Source organism: Pezoporus occidentalis, unplaced genomic scaffold (genome assembly GCF_034315485.1).
Source record: "Pezoporus occidentalis ecotype Australia unplaced genomic scaffold, CSIRO_AGI_Poc_V1 ctg78, whole genome shotgun sequence".
NCBI classification, from domain to species: Eukaryota; Metazoa; Chordata; class Aves; order Psittaciformes; family Psittacidae; genus Pezoporus; species Pezoporus occidentalis.
Window position 1 is genome coordinate 2,347,184 of NW_026916137.1, and position 15,493 is coordinate 2,362,676.

Genomic DNA, 15,493 nt, shown 5'->3' on the forward strand with positions numbered 1-15,493 from the left:
CTATTCTCTGTCCTGTAGGTATGGTTTGGCTACACAGCAAGAGGCTTCTGAGCAGAGATTACTTATTTAAAAGCAAAATATCAAGGGCTAGTTGATCGTCAACAAAAAGCAGAAAACCTGAAACAATAAAACACCTTGACATGCTAACAAAACCAACGGTTTTCAGGGACTGTCCTGCTACTGACTTCGCACAGTCATTACATTTAAGTCTTTCAATAAACTTCAGAAGGTCTCACTTCACAGGCTTATCTTTTCAAGTACATAGGGAGGAAAGAAGGAAAAAAAAGAAGAAAGAAAGGAGGAAAAAAGAAAACAAAACACACCGGGTACCAAGAAAAGCTTTTTATGCTTTATTTTGGATCTTCCTCTCCTCACAAGTATGGTCAAGAGCAGTATTCTGGAAGGCACTGTCAATCCTTCAGGAGAACCACAAGCAGCTCAAGAGCAACCAAAAGTACTTTGCTGAAAACGCGCTCCCAGACAAACATACACTTTTAAATTAAAACCAAGGAACACACACATCAACAAAACTAAAATGTGAATTCAAAGTTAAAACATTCCAGGTCATGCAAACATTTAGATATAAGGAATTCTTGCAGCTTCAATACATTGTTGTGGGCATTCATCTGCAGAAACTAAATGGTGATGCAACTGCTCCCAGGATATTTTGGGAATGATTTGGGGAACTTCCATGTATTACTCCTGTCAGCCTCACTATGGTGGAACAGGAGTGAAGACTGCAATCCTCCAATGTTCTGAAGAAAAGCTACCAAGCTTAAGAAGTCAAAGCACCTCTCCAGTTGTGCTGCCATCCCAGGCTTCATCTTCAAGCTGTACCTTCTCCATTCTGTCACACACTGGATCTATTCTGAAGTCCATACTGAACTGGCATATAGCAAATATATTTAGATATGTATAAGAGTGGATTAGAATAACCCCTAACACTGGTATTTAAATATATTTTTTTAAGTTAACTAATAGCTGCCTTAATAGCTTCACTAGTAATGTCTAGAGAGCAGTATTTGATCTCCCTTCAGTTTTTCCATTAAGTAGCACAAGTATTACACAGCATCAAACTACAGCAAAAGTGTATTTTTAGTGTCAGATCAGGAGTACAACATCCAGTTGAACTTATAAAGGGCAGAAAGATTCTCTATGCCCTAGACTTATTTGTCAGTGCTAAAGAGGATATTTATTTAGTTCTGGATTTTGAAGAGGAAGTAATAAATAAAAAAAAAAAAATGCAACTTGGCTCCTACATCAATAACTCATCTCTTTATGGTCCACAAAGCAAAAGGATGAACTGATGGCATCCAAGTATTAGCCTGTTCAAGATGTGAGACTTCAGGTGGAAAGAGACACTGCTTCAACTACCTCATCAATGGAGCTATAAGCATCATTACAACACTTTTTCTTGACTCGGTGCTTACCGTGTGACGTGCATCAGTCGTTCATCAGCAACACCCAGCAAATTAAGAAAGGATATGAAGACGAGAGTATTGCAACAGTGGGGAAAGGAGAAGACAGGATGTAGCTCTCTTTACTGCACCACACAGGGGTTTATTAATAATGCTGAAACTTTGGCTTAGGCCTGCTGCTGATAAAGGAGAATACTGATACAGAACACCACCATTCTGCAGAAAGGGACTCCCCTCCTAGCCTGTTTGTGCAGAGGAAGGTTAACAATGTTAGTGAGTTATTCAGGAAGTAATGGATACCCCTCTTGCCCTGAGCAAATTCCTCTTCAATAGCAGTAGTCATTTCCTAGGCAATACAACTCTATCAAGGTATAATGGCTACTATATTTACCTACAAGTCTCTGTAACATTGGGATCTAATTTACTGCAGCGTAGAACACAGTTTACAAATCCTGCGACAGTAAAGTCGCTAGCAACAGGAATGAAATTCTACCTTGTATCAATTAGTTTGAAGGCTGGGTTTTAACATTCCTTTTTGAGAGTATAAAATGCATTCTCTCCAAATTAAAAAGACTCAAAGACTAATAAACCCCAGAAGCAGACTGCAAATACACCTATGAGAGGTAAGGAATCGACTTCACAAATACTACATTGTGCACATTTTTTTAAATATCCTTATTGTGACAGCTGTTTTATTTCTTCTTTTATTCAAGTAACATTCTTTCATTTGACCCTCTGAGAAAAATATTACCTAGACATTGCCTAGAAGCCTTACATGAAGACAAAATACCTGATTGCCTGAAATACGGCTTCAGCATGAGAAACAGCAGAAGTATATAACCAGCAGAGAAGAAAGGAATGACTCCAGCTAATGAAGAAGTAACACCGATAAACACTGAGTGACAGCTCCTGGGAAACAGCAAAACTGAATTGCTAAGGACTTTAGTGGAACACAGCATCAACCTGTGATAAGTAAGGGTGGGTGGAAAGAGACCAAACACACGTGTCAGGGGACTGCGGATACTGACATTACGTAATGGTAGTAAGGATATCCAGGCAAAACTGCCATTAACAGAACTAAAAGCAAAATACTTCAACAGGGGTATTGGCAGTTGTCAAACCACATAAAGGAACAGCAGCCTGTTCAAATGTAACAGTCATTAATAAAGCATAAGACAAGAGGCATAAATAGATATATAGAGGAAGATTTCTAGAGGACAGAAATGCTACTGGAAAAATTCAGTTATAGAATACAATATCCTCAACTTCAATTCACAGTGATCAGCAAAGGTCAGTTGTCAGAAAAGCAATTCTGCTTCTGATCTCATTCTGAGCAAAGCAGTCCTTTAACCGTACCTGTGCCGCCACCACCTATCTGGATTATTCTCATGGCTACACCAAACAGCTCCCTCAATCTGACTGGTTCCTCAGAGAATTATGAGCATGAGAGTTTAGAAAAGCATATGTATGTAAAGGCTAACTGCACTACTTGTTCCCTGCTTCATAAGACAGTCCATTCTTCAAAGCCTTTTTAGCATATGTATTTAATATGGGACTTCCAAGAAGACATGCAGACAGATATCTGTATCTTTTAACAGGGCATTCTGCAGATCTTGCATACACTGAGTACAGGAAACATCTCGAGCTTATAACATGGGATGTCCCAGTGAGTTCAGATGTATTTCTTGGTACTTGTGTCAACTGATATACTTGAATCTGCAGGCTTCTGGTTCTCATAGGAGCAGACCAGCTATATATCTGGTCCTCAGCTGCAGTCTGTGGGCTACAAACATACCGTGACCCTCAAACACCTTCAGCTGAGCTTGTATTAAGGCTGTTCAACCTTCCCTTCTTTTCCCAACACCATACCATAACAAAAATACCAAAACAAACAAAAAACCCTAGTACTATAAATTCAATTCTTATGCCTTTTCTGGAAAAATTTGGCTCTTCTGTTAGAGACTGATTGTACTTCCTTACTCTTTCAGTCCCCAAGACAAACTGAATGAGTAGCAGCTTCCCTCACATTTGATTTAGACAAGATGAATGGTATGGAGTAACTATGGCCATAGTCAACATGTGCAGTTATTGTGCCCTAGGTCCTATGCAATAAATTCTCACCTGATCTTAATCCAGATTTAAGCTTTGAAGTGTAGCCATTCTATCTGACAGCTATTGCACACACTAGAGAAGCCACTTGCTTTGATAACAAAGCAACCGGCGACAACAATGTATTAAATTCCTCCCTGTTCCCAAATTCCCAGAAAGTGACCAGAATGATCTTTTTTCACCCTTGTATGACCTGAAGAATGCATGTTTCTTTTCAGATAAAGGCCTTGCTATGGTTATCTAATGGTAATGTCACTACAAACTGGATTAGAGACGACCAGAAACCTCAAAATATGTACATGGATAGTCAGCTGTAGCCTAGTTCCAAGTCTAAAGGAAATCAAATGCTCCAAATTGTGCCTAATGTAGTTAAGTTTGCCCTTTAGGTAGGCTAGGCCAGTAAGAACATATTACACAGTGATTAGATTAATTCTTGAGTGGAATTCAGAGGGATGTCTCTATCTGTTTATCGTGCCAGTATATTTCAAATTATTTCAGAGACTATCACTCTCTCCGTGCTCTGCTCCACAGCAGCAGCTGCTCATGAAATACAGCAGTTCTCTGTCTGGGGTGAAGTTGGCAGCAACTGGGGACAATGCTGCTGTCAAGAGTTCAGCTCCCAGTTCTGAAATGCCATTCTACTAGAAATACCAAAGAGCCTAAATCCGGCTACATATACCGCGGGATGTAAAATATCTCTATCTCAGCTTTCAGCAGAAAGCTCTGGAGTCTCATGACATTTACTCCTTTGGCCCCTGTCAGTCTTTCTTCAGACCCTGCAAAGGAATGGAGCTAGCTGCCATAAATGGTTGGAAAACAAGATGTTCTCCAAGCACTTGGAATTGAGGAGCACTGTTTTAGCTTAGGGATACCATGGCAAAGAGCCAGGGTGACAGGTGCCCCAGGAATGGAGATGACTATCAAACTGTGGCCAGCGTTAGCCACCGCTTTCCTCTTGACCTGTAAGAAAGGGCAGTCCATGCTCTCCAGGTGTATCAGCAATAACGGATCAGAAAAAGCAAGGATGTGTCTGCTGGCAGCACTTGAAGTCTCTCCTCAATAAGCAACAGAATTTCAACAGGTTTTATCAGATAGAGTTCTAATGGAAAACCTTTATTAAGCCTGGAAGCAAGCACAGCTCAGTGCTGCCGTGACACCAGAGTGCAGCTCATCGCAATCCACAGGCACCCAAAGAGTTAAAAACGCAGATTCCTGCTAAAACTGCCAAAAGCTACAAACCTTCTCCTGTGTGGGAGGCAGCAGCAACTAAACTCACTCCCCAAGAACTGGCTGGCCTGTGCAAAGAGAGGCAGGAAGAGACAGGTCATGGGGGACAGTTTCCCCCGCCCCAAAGTAAATAGCAGCACAGCATCTGCTCAGGTTTTCCCTTAAAATCAGTGAGACAGTTCTCTTCATTTTATCACCACCCTCTCGAGACATCAGCCTCTGACCTTTATCAGGAAGAGCACCCTTGTCCTCTAATCACAGACTTCCTGGAAAACGCAATCCAGCCAGCAATTAATACAGAATGGAGAAGAAAAATAACAGCTCCATAACATCAAATTACTACTGCAAGGTTTTTAAATACACCCCCCACCAAAATGGCAGAAGAATTCAAGCATGTTCTCACAAGCCATCTCACTCCCACTAGCATTATTTAACAGTACTTACGAAAAACATTTTTTCACCTCTTCCCCACCAAAAAAACCTGCCCCCCCCCCCCCCCCGTCTTGTTTTGCAGATGTTGCCTGCAGCAGCATAGCCTCTTGCTGTGAAAGCTTCAACACAGGTGTGCAGAGCGTGACCTAGGCAGAATTACATGTGCTATTTCCACTGGGAAATCTAAGAGACTTATTAAGCCAGGACAGTGACGATTAATCTACTAATGGAATGAATCAAAAGTGTGTTCCTGGCCCTTTCCCTTTCACATCCCAAAGCCTCGGGGGAGCTGAAACCATCTGGCAAATGCCTGCTCCGAGCAACATTATGCTACTGCTGGAAATACCTCTCCCTTAATATTGAAAAGAATGAAACCATCTTCTATCCACCAGCTATTCTCGGGAGCATCTGCGTAGCTTGCTGAAGTCGTCTGCTTGCACGCAGCATCCTTCCCCAGCCAATGCAGGGCTGCTCACTCACCATGCAGGAGAAGCCAGCAGAACAGAACGCAATCCCATTCATTTACTCAGGGTCCTGCTGAAGCTGCCGGCACGAGCGGGTACTCAGTGTAGTGCACACAGGCTGCCCTCCCACAGCAGATCCAACCGCAAGCAGGCAGAAGCACGCTCCCTGCCCTGCTGAATGCTCTCAGTCCTTTCTTCATGCAAGGGGAGTTGCAGGTAGGAGAGCAAGGAGGTGTTTGTTTATGTTGGTTTAAAAATAAATAAATAAATAAATAAATCTCTCTCCTCTAAGCACGCTCGAGATGGAGATCTGGCCAGGGAGCTTAAAGGGAAATCAGGATAGCAACAGCTCCAAGGTTCATACATGATACATATTATTACTGTGAGACAGAGGGAAGGACTGACTCAGAGATGCTGAACACCCCGCACCCTTTGAGTAATAAGCAAGCTCAGGAAGAAACAGAGCTATGAGGCAGCTGTCACAAAGAAAGGATCTCTGGCACTTGTAAGATCAGACAGGAACAGAGGAGCCTCCTATCTCACAATTTAGACATACAAAAAAGAGAGAGAAAGGCCCAAGACAACAGCAATCATAAAGCTACAGAATCATGTAGATGGCAACAACTGGCTTTTGACTGTCACAGAAAACACCAGTACAGGGCAGGAGAGACAAGGTCCTCCATGCTCAGACACAGCACAGAGCATGTTTAGACAAACATCCATCAGGAATCGCCTAACTTGTTATTACAGACTCCTAGAAACAGGAACTCCAGCCCCCTGAATTACCATTCCAGTGCTTTACTACACTGAATCAGGAAAATACTGTTTTGCCCCTAACACCCAATTTAAGCCTTCCTTGATATAAGTTAAGCTGCCTTCAATGGACACAGCTAAGGATCAATCCCCATCCTCCATCCTTTTGTACTATTTGTTTTTTTTTTTTTTAAAAAAGGGAACAAGTTCAGTATTTCCCTCTTACAACAGGCTGTCTGAGCCTCCTTTTCTTGTTCTTCCCTGGACTCTTTCCAGATTATGTCTTTATCTTTCCTAAAGCGGTGCTCCGCTCGCTGCGCTGAGCTCTAAAGAATAACTGCCTTCTGCAGTTATGCAACACACCTGGAAATGCATTCCAGGTTTTCCAGCTCACAGCAAAAGGCACCAATACACTTAGTTTGCTATCTGCTGTTACCCCAGATCCTACCTTCAATATTACTGCATCAGCAACTGTTCTCCATTTTGTACTGCATATACAGCTACTTTTGTTAATTCAGCTTGGGTTTGCCTAATCTCAAATTGTTAGATTTCAGGCCGTTTCTGCAATGTACTGTGATCTTTGCCTGGAGAAGAGAAGGCTCAGGGGAGACCTTAAAACAGTCTTCCAAAGTTTAAAGGGGGGCTAACAGGAAATCTGAAGAGGGACATTTTATAAGGGCATGTAGTGACAGGACAAGAGGGAATGGGTTTAAACTGACAAATGTAGATTAGATACAAGGAAGAAATTCTTCACTATGAAGGTGCTCAGGCGCTGGCACAGGTTGCCCAGAGAAACTGTGGCTGCCCCATCCCTGGCAGTGTTCAAGACCAGGTCAGACAGGGCTTGGAGCAACCTGCTTGTGGAAGGTGTCCCTGCCTTCATGGTGGAGGAGCTTTAAGGTCCCTTCCAACATGAACAATTGTATAGTTCTATGATCTTTTTGACATCTAATCCTATCTTCCAAAGGCTACCTTACCCCTGCACACCCATGTATTCAACTGGCTATTTCATTACTGTGATGTTTGATGACTAGTACAGAGTAGCCACAGCAGCGCACATGAAGACCCCGTATCACACATGCAGAGAAATGCAGGACATAATTACTCCAAATATGGTTTTCTAATGATGCTCAGCCCCTTCTTAATTTCACCTTTCATTTGCTTAGTTTATGTAAAGGTCATGCAGGACTAGGTCCAAAGCCAGCAGCTTTCTCCATCTGCCAAGCCTGCCACCATATCAGAGGAGAAAATTGAATTGATCTGTTTCTTAAAAATTAGCAATATGCATCTGCTGTTGTCGTAATTTCCTTTTGTAAAGGGTCCGACCATAAGCATCTGATCTTTTCCAGCATCTTGCCAGGTTTTGTAACCACACTGGTCAGTTAGTTGTATTTCCCGAGTTCTCCAGCTTCATTTTTGGGAGTGAAGGAGAAAAGAAAAAAGATGGAAAATACGTATTCACTCGCTCCACTCACTTACAAGCTGTGAGATTTCATGATCTGCAGAACACACACTGGAGACAACTGATCACTCTATGGGCCCGAGGGAGGCTGAACCCTCTTCCCCCTCTCTCCCTACGGCCACGGTCAGAGCGAGGCAGGAGCGGCGCCCGCCCCTCACCGCGCCCCGGGCCTGGCCCCAGCGCCGGGCGGGCGGGGCGGCTAGCGCTGGCTGTGCGCCGGCTGCCCTCTCCTGGCAGCCCGCCGCCAGAGCGGCACCCTGGCCCGGCACCGGGGCTGCCCCGCTCCTCCTCCACCCTTTTCTCCTTCTTCTTGTGCTTTTTGCTTTGTTTTCCTTCAGTTAAGCAGAACATCCTCGCCCGTGCAACGCCAGTGCAGCCCTCACCTGACAGCTTTAAAACCAGTTTGGTTTCAAGTTAGCCGTGCACACAACAACTTTCTCCCCCCATAAAACAAATCTCGTTGCCACAGGATGTTGTGGATGCCAAGGATTTAGACGGGCTCAAAAACAATCTGAACTAATTAAATAAAGAAAAATATCACAGGTGACTTAAAAAGAAAATAATAATCTGCAGCCAGGAAATCCCAAAGCCACGGGATTGCTTTAAGAGTATGGAGATGGGGAAGTATCACCAAATTTTGGCACTGTTCCCTCTGCTTTAAGTACTTGCTCTTAGACACTGTCTAAGCCAGAACACTGGAAGGCAGAGAGCTCCTGTCTGACCCAGAACAGCTGCTTTCATGCAATCGGTAGGACAGAACACCCATCAACAGGCTGTGTGTGCTCAACACCATTTGGTTTTGGTCCTCCGACCAACCATTTCACAGACTACTTCAAATACACATGCCATGCTCTCTAGCACTCGTCGTCATTTAGAAGGGGAAATCTAAAGAAGATACTGTCCCTCTTGCCAAAACAACTAAGAGGCTTGGGAGTGTCCAAGACCCTTGCAGACATCGGGTAACACTTCAGCAAACAGTACCTCACAGGGATAGAAGTGGTCTCCTGGTCCTCTCCCAAGGATGACTCACATCTCTCTTTAACCCCAAGCAGAGATGAGAAATTGCCTGAATTGGAGGGCTCAAACACGAAAGGAATTTGTATTACATCATCCAGCCCATTTCCTGCCAACGTCTTACAACCCCAGAGCTTTAGCAGGACTATTCATCAGCAAGGTAATCGCTACTTCCCTTGAGAAGCTGTTTACAGGACTGAAGGAGCTTATTGTCAGGAAGTTTTCCCACATATCTCAAATTGGATGCACTCCTCAACTTCTTCTCACACAACTTTTCTCCACGTGGTTACTTTTTCCTCTCGATATTGAGCAACCACGACCAAGGCATGCACTGGTATGGAGCTTGCTGGAGGTGTTTATGGAGTTCTGCAAGGAAATTATTCCCTGGTTTGTATGCAGAGAGGCCACAAAGGCAGCAGACACAAGGGAAAAGGTAAATAAATATAGGGCCAGAGACCTATATTTGCCCTGTTTGCAAGGCTTGTGTCAACTGCAAGACACTGTGCTTCCTGTATTATTTAAGGGGTTTGATGGTAGGAAATAAGCTGAACAGAAAGGAGAGATTTGGGGGAATGCGGCCAATATAAGCACAGAGACTTGGTTCAGAGTGACATTTCAGAAAGCAGTTTTATAACAAGCTCAGTTATTTAGTGGAGTTACAGTTCCTTCTAATCACAATTCCTAAGTCCTTCCTGCAGTTTCTTAGAGATGTAGTCTGGCTTGAGAAAACAAGGAACCACTTCTTTGTGCTTCAAGTGATCAACCAAATGTCTTGCCAAGACAGCTCTGGATTCAGGGTAGAAGTATTGCTACATTAGTTTCTATGAATCTTATCTTTTGTCTTCCAACTCATCCTGATTGATTTGACTTCAGTCTGTAACCAACTCCTCCTTCAATTTTTAGCTAAACACTCTGCTCTCTATTTTCCTTCCAAGATATCATGATTTACGTTGCTTTTAACTTAACCCTCTCCACTCTCTCAACACTTTTTTTTTTTAACCTTCTGAATGTGCTGAGTTATAAACAGTGTCAGATGCAAGCCAGGATTGGATAATAATAATAAAGGATTTCTCAAACTCCCAGCTCCTGCAGTGTTAAATGCCTTTCCATAACACATCTTAATTACCCCACATCCTTCACAGCTTAGGTGCTAAATGGTAACCCCCCACCTTACCCCACTGGTTATCCAACTGCACAACCTCTGCGTGCAGCTGCTTCACAGATGCTTCTCATCTCCTGAGTATGTTGGACATGTTTGCCCAGACCCCATTCTCTACCAGGAAGCTCATTAGTTTCTATAGAACATTGCAGTTATGTCAGTAACAGAATATCCCTTTTGCTTCTGTCTAGTATAGAGTGGAAACATTTCACTGCTTGCCTGAAGAGAGGCTTCGGAAGCCAGGAAGCAGTAGATCTAGTCATCTTAATCCTAGTTCACCTCATTTTAAACAGGAGGAAGACACTTAGAAGTTTTCCTCTCATTAGCTTGCTCCCACCCCAAATCTGGGGTTGTTTGCCTTCAAGTACAGAGGCACTCCTCAGAAGCACCAGGAACACCAAGTCTGGTCTTCCCCATTTTGTTTGGAGGATCTCAGCTGCTTCCTGATCTTTATCCTGGCTATTCATTCAAGAAGTAAGGTCTTAACTTCAAAGCTTTCCTAGAACCTCTCTGTCCCCCAGTTCAAGCACTTGTATTAAATACAGTCTAGACAAACCAAAAGCGTAAACAACCAAACCAAAACCCCACAAATAACCCTCCCTTTTAGCTCTTGAAAAACTTAACACTTTGACTGCCACAATCTCACAGGTCACCAAGGCAGTTAGCACACATACTACAGGGTTTATGTGCATGGCGAGTTGCAAGCAGGAAAACAAATCAAAAACCAAGATGCTTTTCAGGAACAGCAATAACAGATTCAAACTCTTCAGACAGGGAGTCTTTGTTCCAAGTCTGACAATACAGCACTGGAAAGAGAGTGTGGCTGGTGCTATCATGGTACAAATAAAAAACAACCAAGTGGCCAATCCATTTTCCTCAAGAAGGTGACTTCTTATTTGTTTTATGACAACAGCATCTCAGCCTGTTAATACTAAACCAAGAGGGTTTTGTGGATATCCTAAACCATGCTGCTGCTAAAGTTCCCAATATCCCCAAATTCCCAATTCATCCACATGATGGAAAAGAGGAATTTAGGTGAAGGAGCCTCAGACCACACAAAGGAGAGGACAGAGGTTTGCCCCTTTGAACTCTCTGCTGAGATCCCCACTGCTCACTGCAGAGAGACCACCAGCAGGAGTAGTGCCTCTGTGCAGGCAGCTCCAACAGGAAGCCCGGTGACCTGCTGTCCTGCCTCCCCACGGGAGCTCACACACACCCTTCACATCTCAGGATGAAGGGCTTCCTTGCCCAGCTCCACATGTCAGGAGGGACTAAGCAAAGAAAACAAACAGGGAAAAAAAGCAACAGGGGAGGTTTCCTGTTCTCACAGACTGCCACCACCGAAGTTCAGTTTATCCAGACCAGCTTGTAGCCCTTGGGAGAGGAGTGCACACAGACACCATGCCCCAACAGATATTCCAAAGCAGCAAGCGAGTGAAGACCCAGGGGAACAGGCTGACAATTGGAGAGGATTTAACAGCATTTCACCTTAAGCTTGAACTCAAACCAAAGGGATAGTGATAAAGCTGTTCCTAGCAGTTGCCATGGGCACCCACACTATCTTATATTGCAGTCTCATCTACATACGTGAGAACAACAGGTCAAGCCTGGCGAGTGCTCTGATGGAAAACCAGCCAATGAAATTAAGCTGTTGAAGGAAATGTCACTTGTGACGGGTAACAGTGTTTCCACCACATTAGTACCAAGCCAATGGCCCAGTTTGATTTAAGAATTATACTCACGCAAGTACAAGCTTTTAAAAGAGGCTTCAAACCAATATCCTAACCCGTTGTGATAGCTGAGAATCACTTTCCGTAACAGAAGAGGTTTAATAGCTCAAACATCCTGACCGAGTTCTGGTGTGTGCAATTACCTCTCTCTCCTCTTCTCTTCCTTTCAGCAGCAGCTAAACAAGGTGTTCTTGACCATTTTGCTTCCTGTTGGGGCACAAAATTACTCTGTGCAGCTGCCAAATACTGCCACAGAAGTGACAGTATTCAGCACTCAAATTTCAGATATCATGGTGAATACATTTGGACATGAAAAGCACTAGAGCTGTATGACATAGGCCTTGGTTTTATATAAAATGAGCTGGCATAGCTGGCATGGAATAGCCTTCTGGAAGTATTTATTCTTGATGAGTTTGTCTGTATGTAAAAGTTATATCAGTATAGCTGTAACAGTCATCTTCCATGCTGAGAGCAACTCATAGTACCTCAGAGCTGTTTGTCACAGTTTGGGAAATGAAGCAAGGAAGTCTTGGTTCACTGCCTTGTAGGCAGGCGCTCGTGTTACTAAAAAAGAAACACTGTCTTGTTGGCAGGCCCAACAGAGGGATAAAGAACTGAACAGTCCCCAGAGAATAAGCTCTCCTCACCAAAAGATTTGGTTCTCTTCTTGCTTAACAATGTTACACTAACGCTTCCCTTATTTTCCTTTTACTGTCCCTGCTATCAGCCTACCTCTGGGGAAAAGGAGGGGCATCCTGCCATTCCTGTATGTGCATTAGACATCCACAGAGCAAACCTTGAATTCTTGAGAACAGCCCCAGAGAGCTCTCCAGCTCCTTACATGGCTGTAACATAGACCCAGTAATATACACTGCAACACAAAACCTTCTCTTTTCAGGCAAGCATACACCATAATGACTTAGCATGTGTTCCCCCGGCCCTCTCACCACAAGAGGTCCACTAAGCCAGCACTCTGGCAGGGCAGGTGAGGAACGAGGGGGCTGCACAACAACCTAAAGTTCTGGGTTATCGTAAGGTAATCACACAACACCAGAATTAAGAGGAACACAGTCTCAGCATGAACCCACCTCATTTGCCTCAGTGCCCATGTGTGATGATGACAGAATGCTTAAATATTTGGGAAAGGATACAGAATAAACTTTATGCTGTAGATCTAAGCAGTCCCACATGGCCAAAGTGAGGACTCAAACCAATCACATATTTCCACTAGCAGGAAGAAAAAAACCTATGATAATCTGGAATATCCGGGCATGATTTAACCACTAGAGGGTGTAAAAACAGCATAGTGAAAGGTTTGCGGCCAGCAATTAAACGGCATTTAGAGCTTGAAGGAGTGAATTAAAAGGACATACAAAGAAGTGAAGCAGTAGGATGCTATGTAAGGTGAAAGAGAGGGCAAGTTATAGCCACAGAATTTCTAGCAGGACTACTGTGGCTACAGAGCCCTAAAAATAAAGGTCTGCTTTTGCTATTTCTGCTAAGGAAAACACTGTGGTAAAAAGCACAAGCATTTTACAATCAAGAACTGCAATGGGAAAGAACAAAACACAGAGATTTACACTCAACCAGGTTAAATTCAGCTCCTAATCTGAGGAAATCAGACATAATTGCTCCTGCATGTCATAATTACTTTGTTACAAGCTCAAGATCACTGCACGTATTCCCACACCACTTCCTTCCTCCTTCCCCAGAGCAGAAAGGCAGGTGATGGAACAGCCATTGCTGTCTCCCACACCAGCCCAAGTGTGTGGCAACAGAAGACTTTTTTCCCTGTTATCATGTTAAAGGCTCCCTATCAAATTAGCTAAAAGCTTTGAAACCTCATTAGTGAAAACCAGACCTGAATTTAAGCTGCTTCAAGGCCAAAAGCAAGACAGAAGGACAAACACCACAGATCAAGACATTACCAAAATGAGAGGGGGGGGGGGGGAGGCCAAAAAGGTTTTTTTACAAGTATTTGCTAAAATGAAATCACACAAATTAAACTGAAATCTCCCTAAAGCTACCTGTCATCTGAAATACATATGCACACTTGCTAATATACATTACTCCTATGTTCACCCACACAGATCCCTCCAAGGTTGCTCAGGCTGTAATTCTCACTTCACACCCTAGCTGATGTAGAGCTTCCTGAGCCCATCTCCACTGATCTGGTGACCTGCCAGCAACAGCACCCCTGGGCTTTCAAATCAGAAGAGTTACTAAGGGATGAGAAGGAGGAAATTGTGAAGCGGGACATGCTGGTAGTCACCAAAATGAAACACCTGAAAACACCCCTAAATAGTTAGGTACAGTGAAGGGCAAAATTGGGTGCAGAGGTTCCCACCAGAATGGAAAAGCTGAAAGTAGATATGAACTGCTTTAAGGATCTGGGACTGGCTCTGCCTCTCCAACCCAGCATATCTTAGCCTGGGTAGAGTAGGAACCCAACTCTCACAACATCCCAGTGTGTAATACTTATTCATGCTAGTTACCACTTTAATGTATCCCAGTAGACATTCTGAATAATTTCCTCCTATGCAGAAACCCATAGACATGTTACAAGCACCAAAGATTTGAGCTCTTCAATTGCTGAGGCTACACTATGCTGCACTTCCTTCATAAAAACATCTCCCATTAAGCTGTTGCTACATATACTCAGGCCTCATCAAGATATGATGAAAATCACTTTCTTTATATAGCAGTACCTGAGAGTATTGAAGAATTTGATTCTGGTTTTGTTATTTGCTCATTTCTGAAATGTGCTGCATTATTGGTTTTCTGTGCATATTAATTTCCTGTTACACTGGTTCATACTCTGCTTTGCATTAGCGCTGCAGAACACTAAAAAACCCCACTTCATTCTAAGAAGGGAGATTTAATGTGTGGCAGTTGTACCTTACAACCCATTAAACTTCATTTGTTCCAAAGCATCTCCTCCTTCCGACACACAAATTCATCAACTGGGATTTCTCCGTCTTGTGCTAGGAGGCAAGAGAATGCTTACAGATGTAACACAATGAACAGTGTGATTTTTACTGCTGTAGGGGAACATTCTGAATAAGAGCAAGGGGCAGGGGCCCTGCAGGACTTGAAAGGAAGGCAAGACAAGTTCACAGATACTAGAAACAATCCAATGGGATGTGTCACTCCCTAATTCCACCAGCAAAGCAGACTCTCACAAAAACTCAGTGCTGTTTTGCTCCCCGGATGCTGGAAATACAGCAGTATGTATAAAACAGGGCCAAGCATGCACTGGCATTGAACATGTACATTCACTAACACTGAGGAGATAGAGTGGGAGCTTATGACAGTGATTTTAAGTTATGACATTTCTAAGAATAAAGAATTTCCTGAGCTGTTGGTAATGCAGATCATGTTTAACCCCTTACCAGGCACATTGCCACATACTGGCTGGAGGCCATAAAAAAGGTTCATCTTACCACATATATCTCTGCAGGCATTCCACAATAAAACAAAAACCATTTCCACTCCATAATAAGACAGCCGGGAAGCAGTTGGACAAAGCACCCATAAATGCACAGAGACACACACACACATTTACTGCAATCAGACTCTTACTTGATTGTCTCTTGCTGGGTATCCATGATAACCTGAAGTCAGAGGCTCGTTCTGCAAGACAAGAAAACAAAGAGTGAATGTAGGGGTTACAAGGAAGAGAAACCAAGGAATTATGTATCTGTCTTGACTCAAAAACAAGAACC

General features: G+C 43.3%; 1 protein-coding gene across 28 annotated transcripts in view; it reads right to left on the reverse strand.

Moving 5' to 3' along the window:
- Positions 1-15,493, reverse strand: part of RBFOX2 (RNA binding fox-1 homolog 2) — a 166,434-nt gene that overhangs the window by 114,197 nt on the left and 36,744 nt on the right. For 26 of the 28 annotated variants that reach the window (XR_009961550.1, XR_009961552.1, XR_009961557.1 and 23 more), the window contains exon 2: positions 15,351-15,401. The exons of 1 other annotated variant lie outside the window; for it this stretch is intronic. Coding sequence is in view for 18 of the 27 variants with exons in the window: in XM_062602642.1 (XP_062458626.1) it covers positions 15,351-15,401 (51 nt within the window). In the remaining 9 variants the exon portion in view is untranslated. Of the gene's footprint in view, positions 1-5,666; positions 5,768-15,350; positions 15,402-15,493 lie in introns of those variants that run through there. One more of the 28 variants, XM_062602653.1, reaches the window with a different exon arrangement.